The sequence below is a fragment of the Anoplopoma fimbria genome, chromosome 18, assembly GCF_027596085.1.
Source record: "Anoplopoma fimbria isolate UVic2021 breed Golden Eagle Sablefish chromosome 18, Afim_UVic_2022, whole genome shotgun sequence".
NCBI classification, from domain to species: Eukaryota; Metazoa; Chordata; class Actinopteri; order Perciformes; family Anoplopomatidae; genus Anoplopoma; species Anoplopoma fimbria.
Window position 1 is genome coordinate 11,047,510 of NC_072466.1, and position 21,324 is coordinate 11,068,833.

At 40.6% G+C, this 21,324-nt stretch overlaps 1 protein-coding gene across 1 annotated transcript; it reads right to left on the minus strand.

Moving 5' to 3' along the window:
• Positions 1–26: 26 nt before the first annotated feature.
• Positions 27–17,802, minus strand: armc2 (armadillo repeat containing 2). Its single transcript, XM_054618546.1, has 18 exons — positions 17,766–17,802; positions 16,130–16,379; positions 15,946–16,018; positions 15,472–15,637; positions 14,801–14,927; positions 12,040–12,107; positions 11,205–11,312; positions 9,939–10,123; positions 9,706–9,808; positions 9,095–9,309; positions 8,201–8,346; positions 7,033–7,132; positions 4,909–5,239; positions 3,177–3,299; positions 2,890–3,003; positions 2,381–2,513; positions 1,016–1,170; positions 27–754 (listed from the first exon to the last, which is right to left on the minus strand). Exons 2-18 carry the CDS (start codon positions 16,345–16,347, stop codon positions 621–623), a joined length of 2,499 nt encoding a protein of 832 aa, XP_054474521.1. The 5' UTR covers positions 16,348–16,379; positions 17,766–17,802; the 3' UTR covers positions 27–620.
• Between the last annotated feature and the right edge of the window lie 3,522 nt (positions 17,803–21,324).

Here is a 21,324-nt window from a genome sequence, read left to right on the forward strand (position 1 = left end):
TAGGTCAGTCATCTGTTTCCAAAACTTCATTATCATAAAAGATCCTTTACAACACAGGGAGCTTACAGAGCAGATCAAGTCTGTTACATAAATGTGCAAAGAGCTTGTAATAAATGATCCCTGTACATGTGAAAATACCCAGCAGTTAAGGCTTCTGCAAGATTTACAGGAACTAAAGTGCATAAAAATAGCTAAAAGTAAAAAAAAATCTAAACAAAAAATAGCTGAATAGAGAGAAGAAAATAAATAAATGAAGATGTTATTTTTTAAGTGTACAAAATTGACACAAGGTCATTTTAAAACAGATTCGCCCTGCTTCTAATTTGTTGCATAATTACATTTATCAACAACCTGAAATCTATTGTTTTGAATGTGACACACTGACCATGTGTAGGCCTAACAACAGGCTGTTAAAAGCTTATTGTATCATGAAAAATAGCTTTAGAATTCACTGTGACTGACATCACCTGTTTCCTCCTTTGAAAAAGAAACTGCAGACCTTTACAGCCACTGGAGGTAAGTGTTTAACAGCTGATATGTGGACTCTGGGTTAGGTATTTAAGAGACTGATACTAAGGTTTCTATGACACATGAAACTCTTAACTCCATGTCCCATTTTGTCAGGTTGTCTGGTCAGGAGGCCGGAGTGTCTTCATCAGTTTTTGAGCGACGGGAAGGAACTCTAACTCCCAGCATGCCTTGTTGAAGTCCCTCATGTCTTCATTCTCTATCCACTTCAGAGCCTCATCTTCATCTAAGAAAATTAAAAAAGTGCGGACAGAGGATGAGAGAGTGTAGTTAGAGGCTTTAGGTTTATTATGATTATTTCTCAGTGACAGGTGTTGGGTTCAGGCAGCTCCCAGATGTGACCATGGAGGTTTTATGTTCATGAAAGTGGGAATAATTGCGTCCCTCCCTTTCCCCTGAGCGGCACTAATGTGAACAAGAGCATGTTCTTTCCAGCATGTCTCCCTCCCTTCTTATGTAAGGATTAGTAATAACACTGTGAACCAACCTAAGTATGCCGTGAGGATCTCCAGCAGTGACTCTCTCTCCTGTGTGTTCAGCAGCCTTTCTGAGCCGCCGCTGATCATGTTCCACAGCGCCTGACAGACCTGACCCGCCAGCTGCCAGTCACCTGGTTCGAAGTCCCTCAGACAGTCCACAAGCCTGACCACACACACGGTAACACACACACGGACACACATCGCGTGACTTGAGGGAGAGGGATTCACATGACTGGCAGGTTTGCGGGCATTAGCTCCACTTCATTAGACCTACATCTGTGTGTGTGTGTGTGTGTGTGTGTGTGTGTGTGTGTGTGTGTGTGTGTGTGTGTGTGTGTGTGTGTGTGTGTGTGTGTGTGTGTGTGTGTGTGTGTGTGTGTGTGTGTGTGTATAAAGGGGAAGTATGAATATATATGTTCAAACAATGCTCACTTTTGGGAGTGAGAAGCTAACACTAGAGAATTTGTTTGAATTTGAGTTGCCATTTATCATTTATTTGTAGTTATACGTAGTTGTATCACTACTGTTTGTGATGATTAATGGCATCTTGTTCGTGTCAGTGGAGTTGTTGTGCTCAAAAATGAACACCTTGTTTACTCATTGTGGCAATTGATGGTACCTTTGCAAAAAAAAAAAATATCCAGGAATAAAGGAATAGTTCAACATTTTGGGAAAGACATGAAAACACTACCTTTTCTTGCCGAGAGATAGATGAGAACATTGATAACACTTTCATATCTGTCTGCTAAATATGAAGGTAAGGCCAGCAGCCAGTTAGCTTAGCTTAGCATAAAGACCAGAAACACTAACAGGAGGGAAAACAGCTAGTCTGGCTCTGACCAAGCCTAATAGTGCTTTTTTTGTATAAATGTATCTAAAAAAAGTACAATGTGTTAGTTAGTGAGCTTTAGAAGTGCTGGATTCGGTTTCCTTCAGAGAGAGCCAGGTTAGTTGTTTCCCCTGGTTTCCAATATTTAGCTAAGCTCAAACAAGCTAAGCTATCTGTCTCTTGGCTATAGCTTCATATTTAGTGCACAGACGTGACAGCGCTGTCCATGTCCTCATCTAATGCTCAGCAATAAAGGGAATAATCGATAAGTGCAAATGTCAACTATTTCTTTGACAAACATTGACACTCTCTCCTTTTTTTTTTGCTGCAGAGCTAGTTTTTATGCCTTGTAGCAATTCATAAAATCTGACCCGCTGGCATGAAATGTAGTATACAACAATTATGGTGATATCGCAAAATGATATATATGTTATTTACTGATTTTCTTTTGTTATATGCTGCTGGTTCTAAGCACCAAGATGCTCTTATATACACACATATCCACATGAACAGACTCTTGATCTCTAGTTGCATTAGTCCTTACTTGGCTAAAGCCCCCTCCACTGAGAGGCGGGCCCTGTTGGGAGGGTCCTGGGCCAGGTTGGTGAGGACCCCGCAGGCTGAAATACACATCTCAGCGCTTTTTGAGTCGAGCAGTGTCACTACAAACTGGTGCACTGAGGGAGAGAGAGCAGAGAAAGATGATGTTGTGAGGGAGCAGACAAAGGCAAAGTAGGGCAAAGATAAGAGGGCAGCTATCAGCAGAGTCAGCAGGCATGTTTATACTGACTGTAGCTGGCCTTGCAGATAAGTCCAGCCTAAACATGACACAGTATGCAGAGATGCGTACTGTACAAGGTACTCAGTATTCTGTATAGTTCTGTGCTTGAATGATAAGATTTATGCACATTCACATATGCCTTTTCTAAGTAATATCTGTGTATGTTTTTCTTTATTCCAACATGGCAACTCTTTGCTAACTTTCCAGAAAGAGTTGAGTCTCATGTTGGAGTGTTTTTTCTGTGTCTGTTGGTGTTTGTGTCCATCATGTACCTTTGTTTTGCATGATGAAGTCCCGTACATCCTTGAACTGTGACAAATTTCCATATACACGGGTGGCCTCCAGCATGGCGTCCATGCTGGAGCAGAGCACCAACTTCAACATCACTGAAGTGAAAAGAAAGAGTGGGCAGAGGAGGAGAGAGAAATGAGGGTGTAAAAGGAGGAGGGAATTGAACAAAAGTAGGAAAATGGGAGGTGGGGTAAAATCAGCAAAATAAACCTGTTGTTTTTAAAATGTTCATTTCCACATGAAAACCTTTTTGGTGTTTTAGTCTTACACTTTGCCATGGTGAGTTGACTGCGTCTGAACACAGAGCTGTCCTCCTGGTAGAAGGACAGGTTGTTGATGGTGGCAGCCACATTCACCATTAGCTCCTCGCTTTCCTGCACACACCTCAGCTCTGTGTCACAAAAACACAAAATGATAATTCACTGCTAAGCCTCAACTTGAATTAACATAATTTGTAATGAAGATCTTAAGTAGATGTTTCTCCTTAATAATCCTCTTGTAATAAATACAACAAACAGAGGGAGCATCCACACTGAACAGACTTCCATGCTTCTAAAATATTTCTTTCCTTCTACTCTCCCATTCCGTTGACTCGTCTCAACATAATGTGAGAAATTATAACTTCAACTTTCTAATGCCATGTGAGAACACATGCATTCACAGAGAACTCAAAATATACAGCTCTTTCACTTTTAATGATTAACCAGGGGAAAACAGGTGAAAGCTTTGCTTCCTTTTATGTTGATGAAGATGAGAAGATAAAAGTCAGATTATTAATCCATAAAACAACTTTAATATGGATTGTGTACTCTTGGTTATTGGTACTGTATTAAGATGCCGTTTTTAACGTTATTTCCAAGTGCGATGCAAATGTAAGAAAATTATAGTTAATTATTAATTTACAGATAACTAGAACAAGTATAGAAGTATTTAAATATGATAAATACCTGCATAAATACAGCCTTTACATATTACAGCCTGGGCCACACTGATGTGACACTGTGATATGATCATAAAACTATCTGCTGTCTGTGGTTTTGGCTTGATATAGACAAAGGTCAATGTGAACCAAAGCAACCAGCCATGACATGGTGAGCAGCTTGGAAACCGACTCTGCTCCTGATATAGCAGCAGATGTCTTGTGCTCAATCATAAATCGCGGATATTGCGGTCGGTGTCAACCGGTGGCTGTGTCACACTTCGTTTTGTTTCTGTTTCTGACTGGAAATGCAACTTTGTACCCCAGCCATGCTCTTTCTCTATTTCATCCACTACTGAGATTTTGTTTCCAGCTGTCACACCAACTCCATATTCTCCCTCATTCGCTTATTTTAAGTTTCTGTCTTCAGTTACTTAATTTACTTCTCATCTTACTCTCTGGCATAAATCTCAAACCCCTCTTTATTTTGAGAGTTGACTTTTTCCACAAATGTTTTTCTCTGCTGTCTTTATTTCATTTCTTGTGTGTAGGAGGCAGGCAACAGACAAATCGAGAGTTTCACAACCACCTGCGCATCAGATCAACCTGTCCTGAAACCATCTAACCACATGGGAGAATTTCACACAAACACAAACCAAGTCGGCTGTGAATGTGATAGAACATCCTGCTAATGCAGTGAAGCGCTTCGCTCTGTCAGAACTAAAGAAACAACAGTCAAAACCAAAAGAGGATGTGCTGTGTGTTGATCAAAAAGCACTGAAAGGAAAGCGAGCGATAGATTGAACAGACAAATGAGGAGTGTGTTTTCGACCAAAGTCATGTTTTGTTCCCAGCAGAAGGGAAGTGGTTTGGTGCTGAGCAGATACTGTACTCACAATGCACTAAACAGCTATTTTTAAACTTATCAGCACAACTGATTTTCACACACTGCTCCCTTTAAAGGACAGAGATATAACATATAAATAAGAACAAATCCAGAAATGTAATTGCCGTACATCTACTACTGACTGTATCTATTCTTTTTTGACATAGGTGGTGTAATTAAACACTGACTGCTCACCAAGTGTCTCCATCAGCAGCTGAATGCAGGTTGTGTTGGTTGCCAGAGCTGGACCTACAGCCGGGTGGATGCACATGTTTGCCAGCACCCTGACCAGCTTCACCAGCACGTCCTCGTCCTGCTGCACTTTCACCGGAGGGGCCTGAGGCTCGCCGTGGGAAGGGGGACCTTTCTGTGGTTGTGTGTGTGATGAGTCTTCCCGACGCTGGTAGGTGTCGTACAGCTGCAGCAGTGTGTCCATGCAGCCGTCGCACTGAAAGAACTGCCATCGAGCCTCGTCGCTCTTGGCTGTGAGGTTCCCGAGGGTGAAAAGAAGGCGCACGACAAGATCCTGTGGGAGAATGGTGAAGAGGACTGTAGTGGTCTATATATGCATCTTTAGGCCTTTGTTTTACTTTCTGGATTAAAGTAAACCAACAAAAAAACATGTTTAGTTTCTTTATTTTGCAAATGTAGATGAAAGGCCAGATTTCGTTCATTTTATTCAGCTCATCCACTTTTTCTTATCCAGCATTTTAGCTTTTCCAGTGCCAGAGGTAAATAGTATGTAGATAGTATAGGACATATATTTTGAGCGTGTTTGTACACGTTTTTTAATCCATCTCCATATTTAAGGGATGCACCTAAAAATCGATTTCATTATCAATTAACCTGCAGATTTTGATTTATCAACTTGTATTTTATCTGTAATATGTTGGAAAAGAGCAAAAATGCCCAGTTGTCATGGTGCTGTCTGTGCATCTCCCTCACCCCTTGGGTTTCTTGTTGTTTCAGTTCACCAATGTGGAACTATTGCTACAGCCAAACTAAGAGCTCATGTTCAGTAGCTTCTCGTGTTTGTGATAAGTCTTGTCTAACTAAGTGTCTACCTTTTCCTCAGGTTCATTACCCTCCTTTGATTCCAGCCTGCCTGTCTCACAAGTCAGTGTGCTCATCGACAGCTCTGCCACATAAGGATATTGTCCCACTGCTCAAGACGATGTATTTAAATGTCATGTTTTTGTCCGATAAACAGTCCAAAAACGAAAGATATATAACTTTTCATATTTATTTTTGATAGTTATAATAAAATATTTATATATAAGTATAGTATATTTAGTATAATATATTTACCTCATATTTTGACAAAAAAGGATCTGAGTTTCTGAGCAGAAAATGAAAACCGTGAACATAAGATCCTATAAGATTTAATTTAAAAATTGAAGATCAACAGCCACTTGACCTGCAGCATGTGGCTGCAGCATGGTCCTGCCCTGTCAAGTGTCACTCATTTCCCCCTGAGGGTTCATAGCTGTTTAGACAGGTTGAAGGTAACTACGCCCTACCCTTTCAATGAGTTATCACACACTTGCAGAGAAAATGAGACAAATGACACCCTGTGCGTCACCCCTGTATCCTGACTCCACTTAGTAAATAACATTAAGAGCAGGTGAGCTGAGAACACACTATTTTCTCCCATAAACCAGCAGTGACATTGGTACGGGATGTCCCAGGACCAGGTGCTCATTACAAGTATTACCGTCCACTGTGTGTGTGTGTGTGTGTGTGTGTGTGTGTGTGTGTGTGTGTGTGTGTGTGTGTGTGTGTAATTGTATTTGCAGGCGTGGGCGTGTGTTTATTCTCTGTGTGATTGAGAACACATGTCATTCATATATGATTGCCAAAGTCCCACCCTTTTCTTCTGTTCCTAGTCCTCTTTTCTATGACTCCTCCCCTCAACCTCTGTATCACCTCTACTGTAGTTATCCACTCAAGCTCAACTCATTTTTATTCTTGTTCTCCTCCCTCCATCTCTCCGCCCCTTTCCTCACTTACTCAGGCTCTCCTGGGATGATTAAATGTCAAAACACACACAAGAAAGACATCTGAACACTTCGTGCTGTTGGACACAATGTTCTTGTTGAGGTACATAAACAACTTGCTCTGGGGGCAAACATGTTTAGTGGATAAAATCATGAAAATAAATCTTGTCTTCACTTTCCTCTAACACACACACACACACACACACACGCACACACACATGCACACATACACACACACACACACACACACACACACACACACACACATACACTCACACACACACACACTCACACACAGGCAAGAGGAGGCCTGTGGACTCACCTGTTTTTGGTGATGTTGGTTCAGCAGTTCTAAAAATAGATGGTAGCAGTCGGGGGTCTGGGCCAGAGCGAGGCGGCACTCCGAGTAAGAGGAGAGTTTACTGAGGGAGAGAGGGGACAACAAATACCACTGATTACTCCACTCACTGACGGCTCCGCTGTGTTGACTTAATATGGAGATATTAAATCAACACTGCTAATGGATTAGTAGCTCTGGACTGGGATCTACCTTTTATGCTTTCACATCTATTAACCACTTAAGCTCTAAATGTTTTATTTTGTGCTTCGAATACTGATGAGGCTAAGTGAGAACTTGAGGGAAAAACTGAAGATGGGAATCACTGCGCTCTGTTTGGTATTTAGATCAGCTCTTATTGAGCCAGTAGTAAGAGTGGGTTCACATAAAAGATGAGGCCTCCTGTGGCTTTGATGCCACAAGTCCTGTTCATGGTTTAACATTGAACAATTTTCCCATGTGCCTGCTGAAGTGGCTGCAAATGTTTAAATGTTGAAAGTTAAATGTAAAATGTTTTGACAAGCAATAAAATGCATTATTGCTTACTTTATCGTACTTTAGGTTTTGCTGCTACAGCCTCACTTGGTCTCGTTTAACCAGTAGCTTCAGGTGGCTAATATTAGCTAATGTTGTCAAGCTTTAGGTAGAACTGTGTAACTGACAGTACTTGTTAGTTCTACTTTAGGTTTGAATGCTTTGAATGGACCAAAGCTCCTCACATAAACTTTACTTTAAACTGCGTATGTAGTAGCCTTTTCATTGCATGTATGTCTTCACATTTAAACTAATTTGCACATTCAGAACTCTACTGGAGATGCTAAAAAACAATTACATTACAGAAACTGGCAACTAGCTGTGTCACTACTCTTGAGTGCCTTTTTTACGATGTAGACAGAAAAACTGATTTCTATGTTTCTCTGGAAACACTTGTTTTGCAAGACACAACTACAAACAAATACTCCATGCTAAAGGGAAAAAGAAATCATGGAAGTTAGAAGCAAAATGACTGATGGTGTTAGAAGAGAAAACAGAGAGCTGAATGAAGGACTGTTTTGATTCAGCTAACGACAGGTCATGATGATTTATGTTAGTGAGCTGAGGAGTAGGATGATATAGGGAAGAAATCATGGTCATGGAAGTGCATGTGTGATACCTGTATATTCTGGAAATGTTGGTGCAGATGTCCGGGTCCTTGCGGTGATGACGCAGCACCACACAGAGCTCCGACAGTAAAGAGAAGGAGATGAAGAGTGGACGGGAGTCAGGGTGATCTGCAAGATTCCTCAAGGTCGCTGTCAGCTACAAGGGTCAAAGGTCAACAGAGAGAAGGCTTTGAGTGTTGGAAAGCAAGAAAAAAATGCACCTGCTGTATCAAAGCGTTGATATTAAGGCCAGTGATGTGTGTCAGTGTTGTGATATTGTGGCAACACACAATGTTGGTCAAATGCTCATTAAGGCTGGCTGCTGGTCCGTACAGGACGTCATGCAGCAGAGCGACAGGAAGCAATTCAGTATGGACATAAATCATTATATCATAAGAGGGAAACAGTCATTTCCAACACACGGCAGCACTGAACGTTCTGGAAAGTCATAGTCTGCTTATTTCCCTTCTCTAACAGCATAATGAGATGTGTAAGATGAAGCGCTGGCTCAAGATTTTAGCTTGAGTCAACTTGTGCAGTCAGCAGCAATCATTTTCAGAAGAGTGAAGCAGAGTGTTTTTGACTAACGTTGCCAGGCCAGCAGAGAACATATACCAGACATAAACAAAAACATTTTTGTCTAATAGTGAGAAAGTCTACATCATCCAACAAACACATGAAGAACATTATTTAAATCGTGTTCCTTTATATTGACCTATTGCAACTTTTTAACTCACATAAAGTCAAACTGTAGAGAAAGTATGTCTATATTTAAGAAAACAGGAGTAAATGCTTCCACCAGTAGTGATAAAAAAGCTATTGGTTTACATCAAATATCTAATAAATTTTCAATACAATTTAAAATATCCTTTAAAACTTTCTCAGCAGTGTTGAGTCTGACTCACCTGTACGAGGATGTGCCCGGCTATTGTGAAGTTGGTGTCTTGAGCTGTGCAAAGCCTCTGGATGAGTTTCTGAGCCACACCGACGCAGTTCTTGTCCAGCAGGAGTCTGAGGATTGCACTGTTTCCTGAGATAAATTTCAGAGTCCCAACACAGTACAGCAGAGCTTCTCCAGATGAGAACACATCCTCGTTGCTCAAAATGCCCAGAATGCAGTCTAGACACAAGAAAAATGAAACATTACCTTCTGTATTGTTGAGGAGAAGAACAGTGGCAATCTGTAATGACCTGAAGAGGTTCAATAGTTAATGACCAGACAAATATCTAACCGAATTTATATATAACAGACAGATTAAAATTCACTCCAGGCCAGCAGAGAACATTACGCTCTTGGAGCAGCTCATATACCAGACATAAACAAAAACATTTTTGTGTAATTGTTGGAAGATCTACATCAGCCAACAAACACAGAAAGAAGATAATTTATCATTGTGTTTCTTTATAATGACAAAAAATAACGTTGTCTTTTTTACTCACATATATTTTAGCACATAGGGCTTGGTACAGAATAGGAAACCTCAGCTAGATTATCATGACCTAGGATAGTGTTCACCTGTGATAGAGTTGTTCTGGAAGAGGATGTCGTTGCTTTCACTGCGGCTGATCTGGAAGATGAGCTTACAGATGTTGAGCAGGTTGTTTCCACTGACACACAGCTAGAGAGAAACATGTAAAAAAAAAAAAAAAAAAATCCCACAACTTTAGTATTAAGTGCCCATATGCCCTGGATGCCCTTGTGATAGTGACTTAGTGGCAGACATGCTGACACCCACATAGACGACTCACAGCGAGGCTGAGCTTGGCGATGTGCAGGTTGAGCTGGGCAGAGTCGAGGTCGATGAGGCGGAACAGTGTTCGAAGTATCCCTGACCTCCTCTTACAGCGTCGGCCGAGCATGTCCGCTTCTGCCAAGGTGCCATGGAGACCGTCACACAGATCACACAGTCGGTCCACCGAGTCCTCGGAGCTGCCTGGCATCGCGGGAAGCCAGATATTGCAAAAGAAAATCATGTCAAATTCAGTGCAACGTGTCAAACATCCACAGACAAAGCAAACATCCCAAAATGAAAACACCCTCCTGTGTGTGTTGGCAAGTGTTCATCCATAGAAATACAGTGTTGTTTTGTGTATCTTGTAGTATGTATATGTAATATGCTTGGGCTCTACTGCATGGTGTACATTTATCATTAGCATGAGGAACTTGAGATTAAATCTTCAACATCAATAATGCATTGGTCAGCAGTAAAATAACATTCCCCCTTCCTTTTCTTAGAAGCAGCTTTGGGTTTTGATGGTCACATGCAGGGGAACAATTCTGCAACAGGCAGCTGGGATCTTGACGCAGAGGAAGAGAAAGGGTGGAGTCTCTTCCTTGTTTTTGAGGTAAAATAAATGTTTTCTCTGCATAAATAACAGGGCTTGGCCATTTCTAAAAAAGGTTGGCTGCAGTCTCACTCTCAACATTTCCCTGCAATTTCCCACTGAATCTGAGAAGTGTTTTATGCATGAGCCAGAAGGCACTTGGTACAATAAATATTTAATATTTATCTTTCAAATGAATTTTCCATTAAATTTGTAGAGTGTTAAAATATTTACAGCCATATATTTCATTTCATGGCTGCCAGACAGCGGTTTCAGGCTAAGACAATTCTGCATGGATGCCAAACAAATTACTATTTTGTTTGCCTTTCTTCAGTGGTTGAAATGACTGCTTTTTCATTTTGCCGGACTTCAAGCATGACTATCTGCCAATGCTAAGAACCTGCTGGTTGAAAATGAAATGTAATAAGGAAACAGAGAAATGAGGCACTTCTAAGAGAAGCTTCCTTTCAATAAAAATACCAGAATCACTACACCAACAATATTTTAGATATGTCTCAGAGACTTTCTTCAGCCCAAAAATAAATAATATTGAAAAATGATATCGAGAATGAAGTTGGTGACAGGAACTTTAAAATATTTGGATCAAATGAATGGATCTGGTCAAGACTAATGCATGGTCACATGTTTGCACTTTTTTTATTGGGTTTCTAATCGCATTGCCCACACTACCTGCAGCCACACTCTCTAGTTGTTGGAGACGAGGGGCAATCATATTATTCCACACCAATGACTCTGCATCCTCCTCTGTGCTTGTTGTGTTGTCTCCGTACCCCAGCTCTGAAATTTGCAGAGAGAATTGCAGTCAGCCAATTACCACATCCAAACACAGACAGTGAACATGAGCAGCAAGCATGGTTCACAAGTTCACAATCTTAAAATAAAACGGCAGGAAGTTTGATGCCACAATGAAAGGTCACCATCCACAGTTGCACTTCCTCTGATTTCTGTTTCTGTGCTGAAATAGTCTGCTTGTGGGCATTTGTGTGTGTGCACGTGTGACAAAAACACGTGTGCATGCATGTTTGTGCAAGCAAATGTCTACGATCTCTACCGCCATGCACCTTTTTTGTTTAACATTTGCATACCCTCTTACTTGGTGTGATGCAGGAAACTGTTGTTGCCCAAACCAACAGCTCTCTCAGCTATTGGCTGGCTGCCTCTCATGGTGGAAAATAAGGCTCTTAGCAACAACACCCCAATCAAAGTTTGACATTCAAGAAAGGGTGTTCAGTTACTGAGGGAGAGGTGTGCCTATGTTGCTTGTGAAATCACATTTCTGGGCTCAAGTCTTATTATAATGAGACACACTTGGGTTGATTTCAGTTTGGCTATAGACATCATAGAAAACACATTACTATGAAGTCAAATCACTGAATGGTTGAGTGGTATGTCAGGAAGAGTTGTAACTCATAGTTGTACTTTTTTTTTTTGCATGCTGTATAAAATGTACCATTCACATTAAATATGTAAAATAAAAAAGTTCACTTAGTATATCTGTACAAACCTGTTCTCCGTCCTGCTGTGCACTCCGTGAGTCTAACGCCTGAGTCAACACCAGGCTGCTTTATTCTACTGTTGGCAAAAAGAAACACAAAGACAGTGTCTAGTTACATCACATTTTGGAAATGAGATAAACAGTATTAGACTACTGACTAGTGTAGTTTTATTTAATTGTCTTTAGAAGCTCTGGCTCATTTGTATATTAAAATAATAGTAAAAAAGAATTATACAAATTTGAAGGATGAATTGTGTCAAATAATATTTCCATGAAAGGTTGCTGACTTTATGTTCTTTCATCAAGGCTACAGGTGTATTTTCATCAATGGCCACTAGGTGTCCCTGTTGCAGCAGAGGTTGAGACTTGTGTGCAGGCGTTGTTAACTGTAGTGTGTGTCTATGTTTACACATTTACATGCAAATACATGTATGTGTCTGTTTGTGCATGACTGCCTGTAAGTTTTTTGTGTGGGTGTGAATCTTTGTGCCTTTGCAGGCGTGTGTAGCTATGTGCATCACAAACTGCAATCCCCAAAAGACAGGAACTAAGATCTTAGCTTTGTGGGCAGTTTGGTTAGAGCTGTACTTGCTTTGTCACTGCGAGCCGTCTCCACAGCCTCCCCGCCTCTGTGCAGTAACCGTAAAGTGCTTCAAAACACAGCCCTTGTCATGCTATGCTATGTGTTGTGGCTTGCCCTCTGCATGTCACTGATGCATCTTACTCCTTGAATGTGACTGTTAAGTGTGCACTATTATGCTCACATACAAAAAGGATGACTCAATGCAACTATAAAGTCTGTAAAACACAACAGGTAGTGTGTCTTATGACCACGTTGTACTATGTGACCAGCTGAGAAAATAACTATTAATAAATGGATATATAAAAACAAGCAGCATAGTGAGTCATCCTAATCACTGCTATAACTGGAAGATTTACTTCACAAATCCCTGCCTAAAGAGTGAATCAACCTTAGAAAATATGGAAAAGTGTAATCACTCCTGTCAAAGACAGACATTATAATGTTATAATGACTGTTAAGCTTCTGTAATGGCATTAGTACAAAAGGCTGACTCTCAGCTTATTAAGCTTTTACACTTAAGTGAGCCTAATTTCATGGTTTTGCTGACAGGTATGAGACAGAAAATGGCCCACGCTATTGTAAAAATGTCTCCTTTCCATTCCACTGGAGCATCACCAGCATGCGTTGCTTGATCACATTAGTATTAATACACAGTGTGCTGGTGTGACTATAGAGTGCACTTTCATTTTGGTGGATATTTTAGTGATTGGCATAAAGTGGCACACAGTGCATATGTAGCAGGGAGTGTTGGTCGAGGCATGTTGCAGTGAATGTCAGGGGGGTCTTTGACTCTGTATGATAGGATGAAGAGCCTGATAATAAGGCCTCTTTGTGTGATACTGCATTCTCTGAGACATGACCTCATCGCTGTCTTAGGCCTGGCCAGAGCACTGCAGTCACAACACACGCTGCTGCCAGCCTTGCCCAGATGGGCACCCAAATCTAATAGAGAGCCATTTGGAGCTATAAAGCTCCGGCTTATTGGAGAAAAAGAACCTAGTGGATGTCTAATCTCCCCTATCTTTATATCTCATCCAACTCATCATTTTAATCTGTCATGCTGTGTCTACTTTCACTTGCAGTCCATGTACTTGTGGCTTGACTATCTCTGTGATTTTAACTTTGTTTGCCTCTGTCTAATATACCTTTTTTAAAGATTAGTGCAACAACAGTGCTTCAAAAACTCTGACCTAACACCAATCAAGAAGTTCTTTATCTTAGCTTATTCAATAATGAATTGACCAGAGCCTCATCTCTTGGGACTTCTCGTCAGCAACAAGTTCCATAAACATTGCATGTTAACTTGGCGTGTGAGGGAGGAGGGGAGGTTGTGCTGCGGGCAATAGCCCAGGTTTCCTGTAAAAGTGTTTTATGGTCTGTCCCGCCTCAACAGCCCCACCCAATCGATAGGCGGATAGATGTAACGACAGCCCACCGACATCACGCCCAGAATTATGTCCCTCGTGCTGACACACAGCTGATGAGGTCGGCAGGAAAAAGCAGGGCTTTTAGTCTTTCTGTATTGTGAAAGTGTAAAAGCTGACACATGATAGTATTGACGGATGGATGTAGTTTCATTGGGAATGAAGCTGGATTTCACTGGGATCAAGATATAGTGTACAGTAAAAAATATGAGGGTTTAAATGGGATTGAGTGTGTCAAGTTGAAGAATATGAAATATCAGCTGAAAGTAGCTAAAATAAAACACTAGTAATCAACACTGGATTTGAGTTTGGTTAATGTTTGACCCTATACAATGTACATGTCAATCAATTTGATAGTAATAGCACTTTCCAAACCTGTGTTTTCATTATTGTCAACAATAGGATTATGTGTTGAGCATAGCGCAGAAACATTAACACTTATAATGATAAGCCTTACTAAAGCATTTCCTGTTATAACTTTCTCTGGACCAAAACTGGAAATGCATAGAGATAAAGCAAGGAGGAGGAGGAGGAGGAGGAGGAGGAGGAGGAGGAGGAGGAGGAGGAGGATTTGATGAAAGGAAAAAATGGGAGGCACAATCAACTCCATCTTGTAATGGCTACCACTGCAACCTTTGTGTGCCTATAAATCCTCAAGTCATTGTCGCAGTGTCACTTTGGGTGGGTGGGTGGGGGGTTGGGGTCGGGGGGCAGACAAGAGAGAAGGACAGATCTTGCAAGTCAAATAGAGGCCTTTCTGTACCTTTCACTTGCTGTTCTTCGTGGGCCTGGTTTGTGTGGACCACTGCAGACCTCGGTGTGGTCTGTTCTGGGGAGTCGTTTAGCTGACGGCTGCTTTTGTCCTGGGCCTGGATTGAATCGCTCTTTCACTAAACACACAGAAAGGATGTGGCAAGAAGTTAGTTACAGGTTGCTGCTATATGCTGCAGTAACGTTGGAGCTTGTTTCACTAGCTAAAAGTAGATTTATGTAGTAACTATTTATGAACATGTACTCAATTCAAAGATTTTCAGATTCAGTCAATGCTTTTGAACATCCTCATCATCTATTCCATTGCTGCAAATAGGAGAGCAGATTTGCAAGACAAGGTTTGAGAGAGAGAGCGAGAAAGAGAGAGCACTCATTTCCCACTCAAAACAGCAGCAGTAAATCACCCAGCCCAACCACAGAGAATGTAAATCAGGTAGAATGTCAGCACGTGAATGGCTGCATTCATTTCCCTTTTCGAGAAAGCTGGCCTTGCAGTATAGTGCTTGCACAGAAGATTTACAGGGATTCTACGAGTGAAATAAATGGAGTGTGTTTTTTTTATTATAACACCTTCTCTTATTCACCTTTTAATAAGCACAACATGGATAATATCTACCATCTTGTCTGCATTGATCCAGACCTACAGCTATTTTATTTCCTTACTATCTTTGTGTCCTTCTACAGGAGACAACGCGGTGAGAGATCCAGCGCGGAGGAGGCGTGCCCGCGTCCCTGGCAGCCCCTTCTTCCCTTCCAGTGGGGCACTGGGGGTCTTGGGAAAAGCCTTGAAGGGATCCTCAGCATCAAAGGGGACTGGAAACTTTGGCTTCTGGTACCACACAAACATATTAGTGGAATATGATGGTGTGAACAATAAGACACAACTTGAATCTACAAAGAGATTATTTTGGTTACTCATTTATTCATATTTTTTTAATTTTTATAAATATTATCATTATAATCCCCTGCTCTCCATGTTGGTGTACAGAGGCGTGTTTACTCCTCATCGTTCTTTTCAGTTTTCATATACTGCTCATAATATCAAAAGATCCAAATATGTTGTAACAAGTAACCTTAATTTAAGACTTAAATACTATTTAAACTACCATATATAGATGTGTGTGTGTGATAACTTACATGGTCTAAAGGAGAGAGGCGTGTCCCTGAACCTGGCCTCGAGTCAGGTGCATTAAAATTTTGGGCATGAAGACTGAGGAGTAAAACAAAAGATGTCTTATTACTTTTACAAGTCACATGCGACCCACAGTTGATCTCAGAACCTGAAGAACTGAAGGAGATATAGGTGAAATTTGTAACTAACCTAAAGGTAGATGGAGGTCTGCTGTCGCAGTCGGCCCGAGCAGAGCTTTTTCCAAACAGTTGCCTGTGTCCATCTCGGGGAGTAAATGGTCGCTGGGTGGATTGGACTCGCAGGGACCTTCTGGCTTCACTGACAATCTCTGCACTTGTTTTCCTCACTGCGTCGCGTCGTGGAACAAAGGGGCTGCAAATCTCATCTTTTCTGTCCGTAGAGGCCATTTAGGCTTATGTGACATTTGCCAAGGACGTGTCTGCAAATGACCTCAGTGCTTTAATTTCATTATGCAGGTGGTGACAGGGTGTCACACTGATGGGAAACAATTGGAAACTTAAAAAGGGATAATGCCAGAACATAAAATGAACAGTCTCAATCTGCAAAGTAACTAGTTACTATAACTGTCAGATGAATGCAGTAGGGTAAAAAGTACAATATTTCCTTCTGGAATGTAGCAAAGAATTGAAGCACTATTAAGTAATTAATCATAACACAATTACCTTCAATTGTATGTACAGTACCATTCAAAAGTTTGGACACACCTTTTGTTGAGCATTTGTTTGTTTACCACATAATTCCATATGTGTTCCTTCATAGTTTGGATGTCTTCAATATTAATATTAATCTACAATGTAGAAAAAAAAATTAAAGAAAATAAAGAAAAACCATTGAATGAGAAGGTGTGTCCAAACTTTTGACTGGTACTGTAAATAAGGTAAAACAAAATGCTGCACATTTTAGGCCGAAAGAGAGCTCTGCTGTTTATATGATTAAATTATATACTTGTTAATTAATACGATTATATGTTCCGCTTGTCGTTTTCTAAGTAAGTTTTTTTTTACTAAGCAATATTTTTGAGGATTAAGCACTTCAGTTATGTTGAACGGCGTGTCACCTGTGTTTTCATATTTTAGCAGCAATTACTTTACATTTTGAAGCACGCTTGGTCCAATTACACAATTAAAACGATTACAGATATGTACAGTACCAGTCAAAAGTTTGGACACACCTTCTCATTCAACTACTTTGAAGAATCTAAAATATAAAACATATTCTGGTTTGTTGAGCATTTGTTTGTTTACCACATAATTCCATATGTGTTCCTTCATAGTTTGGATGTCTTCAATATTAATCTACAATGTAGAAAAAAAATAAAAATAAAGAAAAACCATTGAATGAGAAGGTGTGTCCAAACTTTTGACTGGTACTGTGAGTGTAGAAGGCTTTTACTCTCTTACACTTAAATAGCTCAGACAGGTCCAAATATATTTTTTAGAACATCCTAATAATGGTTTGATGAGTCCAGAATATGTCTTATTGTTGTTCACAGTGGTTCAATACAATAAAAAACAAATAATAAAGTTCAGCCTCCACTCATCACACGTGGTGGGTTTTGAGGACTTTGTGTGTGAGTGAAGGAGAAGTCCCCCCTGCGCGTTCACGCTCCGTCTCCATGGTGACCAGATGCCGCTGTGGTAGCTTCGACAACAAACCCAATAAACAAAATAACCATAGCATCCAAAACACGGTCCAGACTGTTAACTACCCTTAAGAGCAGTGGGAAACTATAATCTTTAGTAAGTGGCTGAACAGGGTTTGAATGATAGTGTATTCATTAAGTTAATAAATCTAGAAAACCTACCGTTAACCCCGGTAAACAAAAGAAAAACCTGTTTGGGTGACAGTCGGGACAGTTATCACTCCAGATCTTAAACTCGGCTTCCACTGAAAAAAATAAAAACAATCATAACACGAGCAAAATTGTGCAAAATTGTGAAGTTTTCCAGCTTGCAGCCTGCGGAAAGCTAGTCCACGTGCACGAGCGTCTCTTCGTGGAAATCTCGCGCGACTCGGTGACGCGCGTTTCCTCGAGGTGCAGGTAAGGGTTGCTGCAAACTTTAGTTATGCACGGTCAATTTAAATATAATTATTCATTTTAAAGGAGATTTGTTGATTTGAGTAGTGTTACTAATCGCTCTGATGCATATTGGCCCTCAAGCTGAAGGAAAGTAAGTAAGTAAGTAAGTAAGAGGAAAAGAGCATTAATTTAGCAGCTAACATTTGTAATGTTATTATACAGTACCAGTCAAAAGTTTGGACACACCTTCTCATTCAATGGTTTTTCTTTCTTTCTTTCTTTTTTTCTACATTGTAGATTAATATTGAAGACATCCAAACTATGAAGGAACACATATGGAATTATGTGGTAAACAAACAAATGCTCAACAAACCAGAATATGTTTTATATTTTAGATTCTTCAAAGTAGTTGAATGAGAAGGCGTGTCCAAACTTTTGTCTGGTACTGTATAGTTGAGGTCCTGGCTACTTCAGCAGAGAATAAAGTCACAGTGTGTTTTAACACATGGAGTCTCTCTGTTGTGGCCCACCGGCTAATGGGCGGCGTAGAAGTGTGGCACCTGACCTTCGGTTGCTCCCCAAGTAAACATTCTGTTTGCAATGTTTGTGCTGTTAGCCGCTAGCCGCCGGCTCAACTGTCTCCATGTTGAGAGCCTTGTGGAGGCACTAGATAGAGCAAGATTTTACAGGTTGTTGAGAGGGTTTATCTGTGTTGTGTGGGGGTCCTTAAGAGCACCACAACAATAATCCTCCATGTCAAACAAATTAAAAGTACACACTTCCAAGTTTTCCCTAACCCATAGTTTGACCGTCTCAATCAAAACACTCTTCATTAAAAAATATTTTCAATCTTAGAATTATCTTGGTCAGTATAAACCCACAAAAAGTACTGAAAACATATATATAGCAAATAAAAACAAGTCTCACTATAGTGTCTGTTTGTAGACCACAATGTCTTCACTTAGGCTTTGACTGGATATGTTTCCTTTTATATGACTCTTTATATAAATGTGAATGCTATACTGAGGAAGTAAAAAAAAAAAGGGAAAAAAATTAAAGTCTCTAACATAAATTAGTTTGAAGGAACGAAAAAGATCTGAGAAGCTGGGGAAATATATATTTTATTTCTTATTAATTTGTCATTGTTGCAGCAATATGCTGTTTCTAAAACAAACCTTCACAGGTTACAGTAACAACTACAGCAGCGATACTATAGCATATAGGATTTGTGTGTTAAATACTGTTGTCATAATTTGATAAAGCAGGATAACAAAAGGCACAATTCAGTATCACAGTGTAGGAAGAAACAAACAGCTCCATTGACTGAGATAAGAAATAATTTACAATTAATGTCATCAATTGATAAACAGGCTATCCGTTAAGTGGTAACAGTTTAACAGAGATTCAGTAGCAACTCCAAACCGAGTGTAACATTCATGTGTCCTCTGCTCCGTAAAACTCACGCCACACTTTGAAGCATAGGGATTACAAAAGTGGATACAAGTGTGACTGTCCTATCAAACAATACATTTTCCTTTTGTAAACCTTCACTTTACACAAGCATTATTCATTCCACAAAATAAACGTATTTTTCTACTACTTTCCTTCGTTCCGATACCTTCAGTCAGTCAGTCAGTCAGTCAGTCAGTCAGTTATCACGGTCATACTGTAGTTGGGAGTAGCGGTCGTAGCTGTAACCTACTTTAAACCCTCATTCATGGGAAAGACACACAGCCAGGTCATTCTCTATAATCCTGTAAGCCAGATAGCTTGTTCTTTTGACATATCTGTTCTCTGTCACACGGAACAAAATGTATGGGGAAAAAAAGTGCAAGCTAAACAAAAGCAGTATATCGTGTAAAAGACAGGTAAAGCCTTCATTTCAGCTGTATTGAAAGTTACATAATTATTTACAAAAGACAAATGTAATTCAACAAAAGATACAAAGAAAAGTTTATCACAAACTACAATTTCTCATTTTAGCGGTACACACAAAATTTACTACAATATTAAAATGTTTAATATGTCCTTTCAGCAAAATCGTACAATTTAGTTTGAAAAGGATTTAGCGTTGCCTGCCCGACATTCGGATTTGTCCACCATTTTGTCGCCACAGAAAGTGTGACATGTCAAAAAATGAGTGGACTCAAAATGGCTGCGGACTTACGCTGCGTTCGTCAGCGAGAGTTTCACACTCTAGTCGTGGTCCACTGCAAGGTGGTCTTTGCTCCGGGTGCACCGTGAAAGACCCGTAGCTGGCTGCCCCCCTGACACACAGTAGTACAGGAGAAAAAGACCTCCAGCTTTCACTTCCTCTGTCCATTTAATCTTAACCGTGCCATCCCTGCTCTCCTCAAGCCCAGCGAACTGCAACCCAAACATCATTGCCTGGGAACAAGTAGAATTAGATGGATATTCATAGATAAACTCAAGGTTCAGGAGGAGCACATGATGCAGAAGTTCATTCATTCAACTCACGCTTCGCTCTGAGCTTTTTAACTCGTCTAGATGGGCCGACCACTCTAAACACCAATCAGGTCTGTCTGGATTTGCACATTCGTCCACTCGTAAACCTTTTCCCCTTGGCTTTTTTATTTTTTTTGCACCGTGAAATATACATCTGAACAATCTTGTGAGTCTCTGGTTGGATTTAAATAGCCTTACATGCTTCAGTCACTTGGATACAGTGCACCTGATTGGCCGAGAGTGAGTGCTGGGCATGCCCAATCACAGGGCATCACCATGGAGCTCACCAGCCAATGGGAGGAGGAAGATTGTCTCTGTGATTTCATTGTCACTAAGGGAGGGGGAAACATACTGCCAGGACAGTTGGCACTAACATGCTAAGCAGTGGACTCCATTATAGTCAGAGTCTATATGTTTGAGATAACCTGTGGAGCGTTGCCAGGGAGAGAAAAGCACAAAGCGGGTCTGAAGATGAAGCTCCTCTCATCAGGAGCTACACAGTCCCATACTCACAGGCTTCATAGTACACTCACGTCACTGTTATCGACGCTGCTCACGTCACAGGAATGAATGGGTTGATTTGTGAGAGCCATCGTCCTGTTTGAAGGTGGTGTGTCTCCCTGGCAACCAGCTCCATCTCTGGCCAGGAGCTTAGGCTGACAGAGAGCACTCGAATCGCAGGACAGTACAGGGGTTTCTTCACAGATTCTCAATCGCCGTTCAGTCCTGGTTTGACCACGGAGGAGTGATATCACCTCTTCTCTCCATCTGTCTCTTTGTATTCTTCCTTTTCTTTGACCTGTTTTCACATCAGTATTGCTTTTTATCTCCTTCACGCCTCCAAAAACCTCTTCATCTCTCTGTTCATACTATAGTT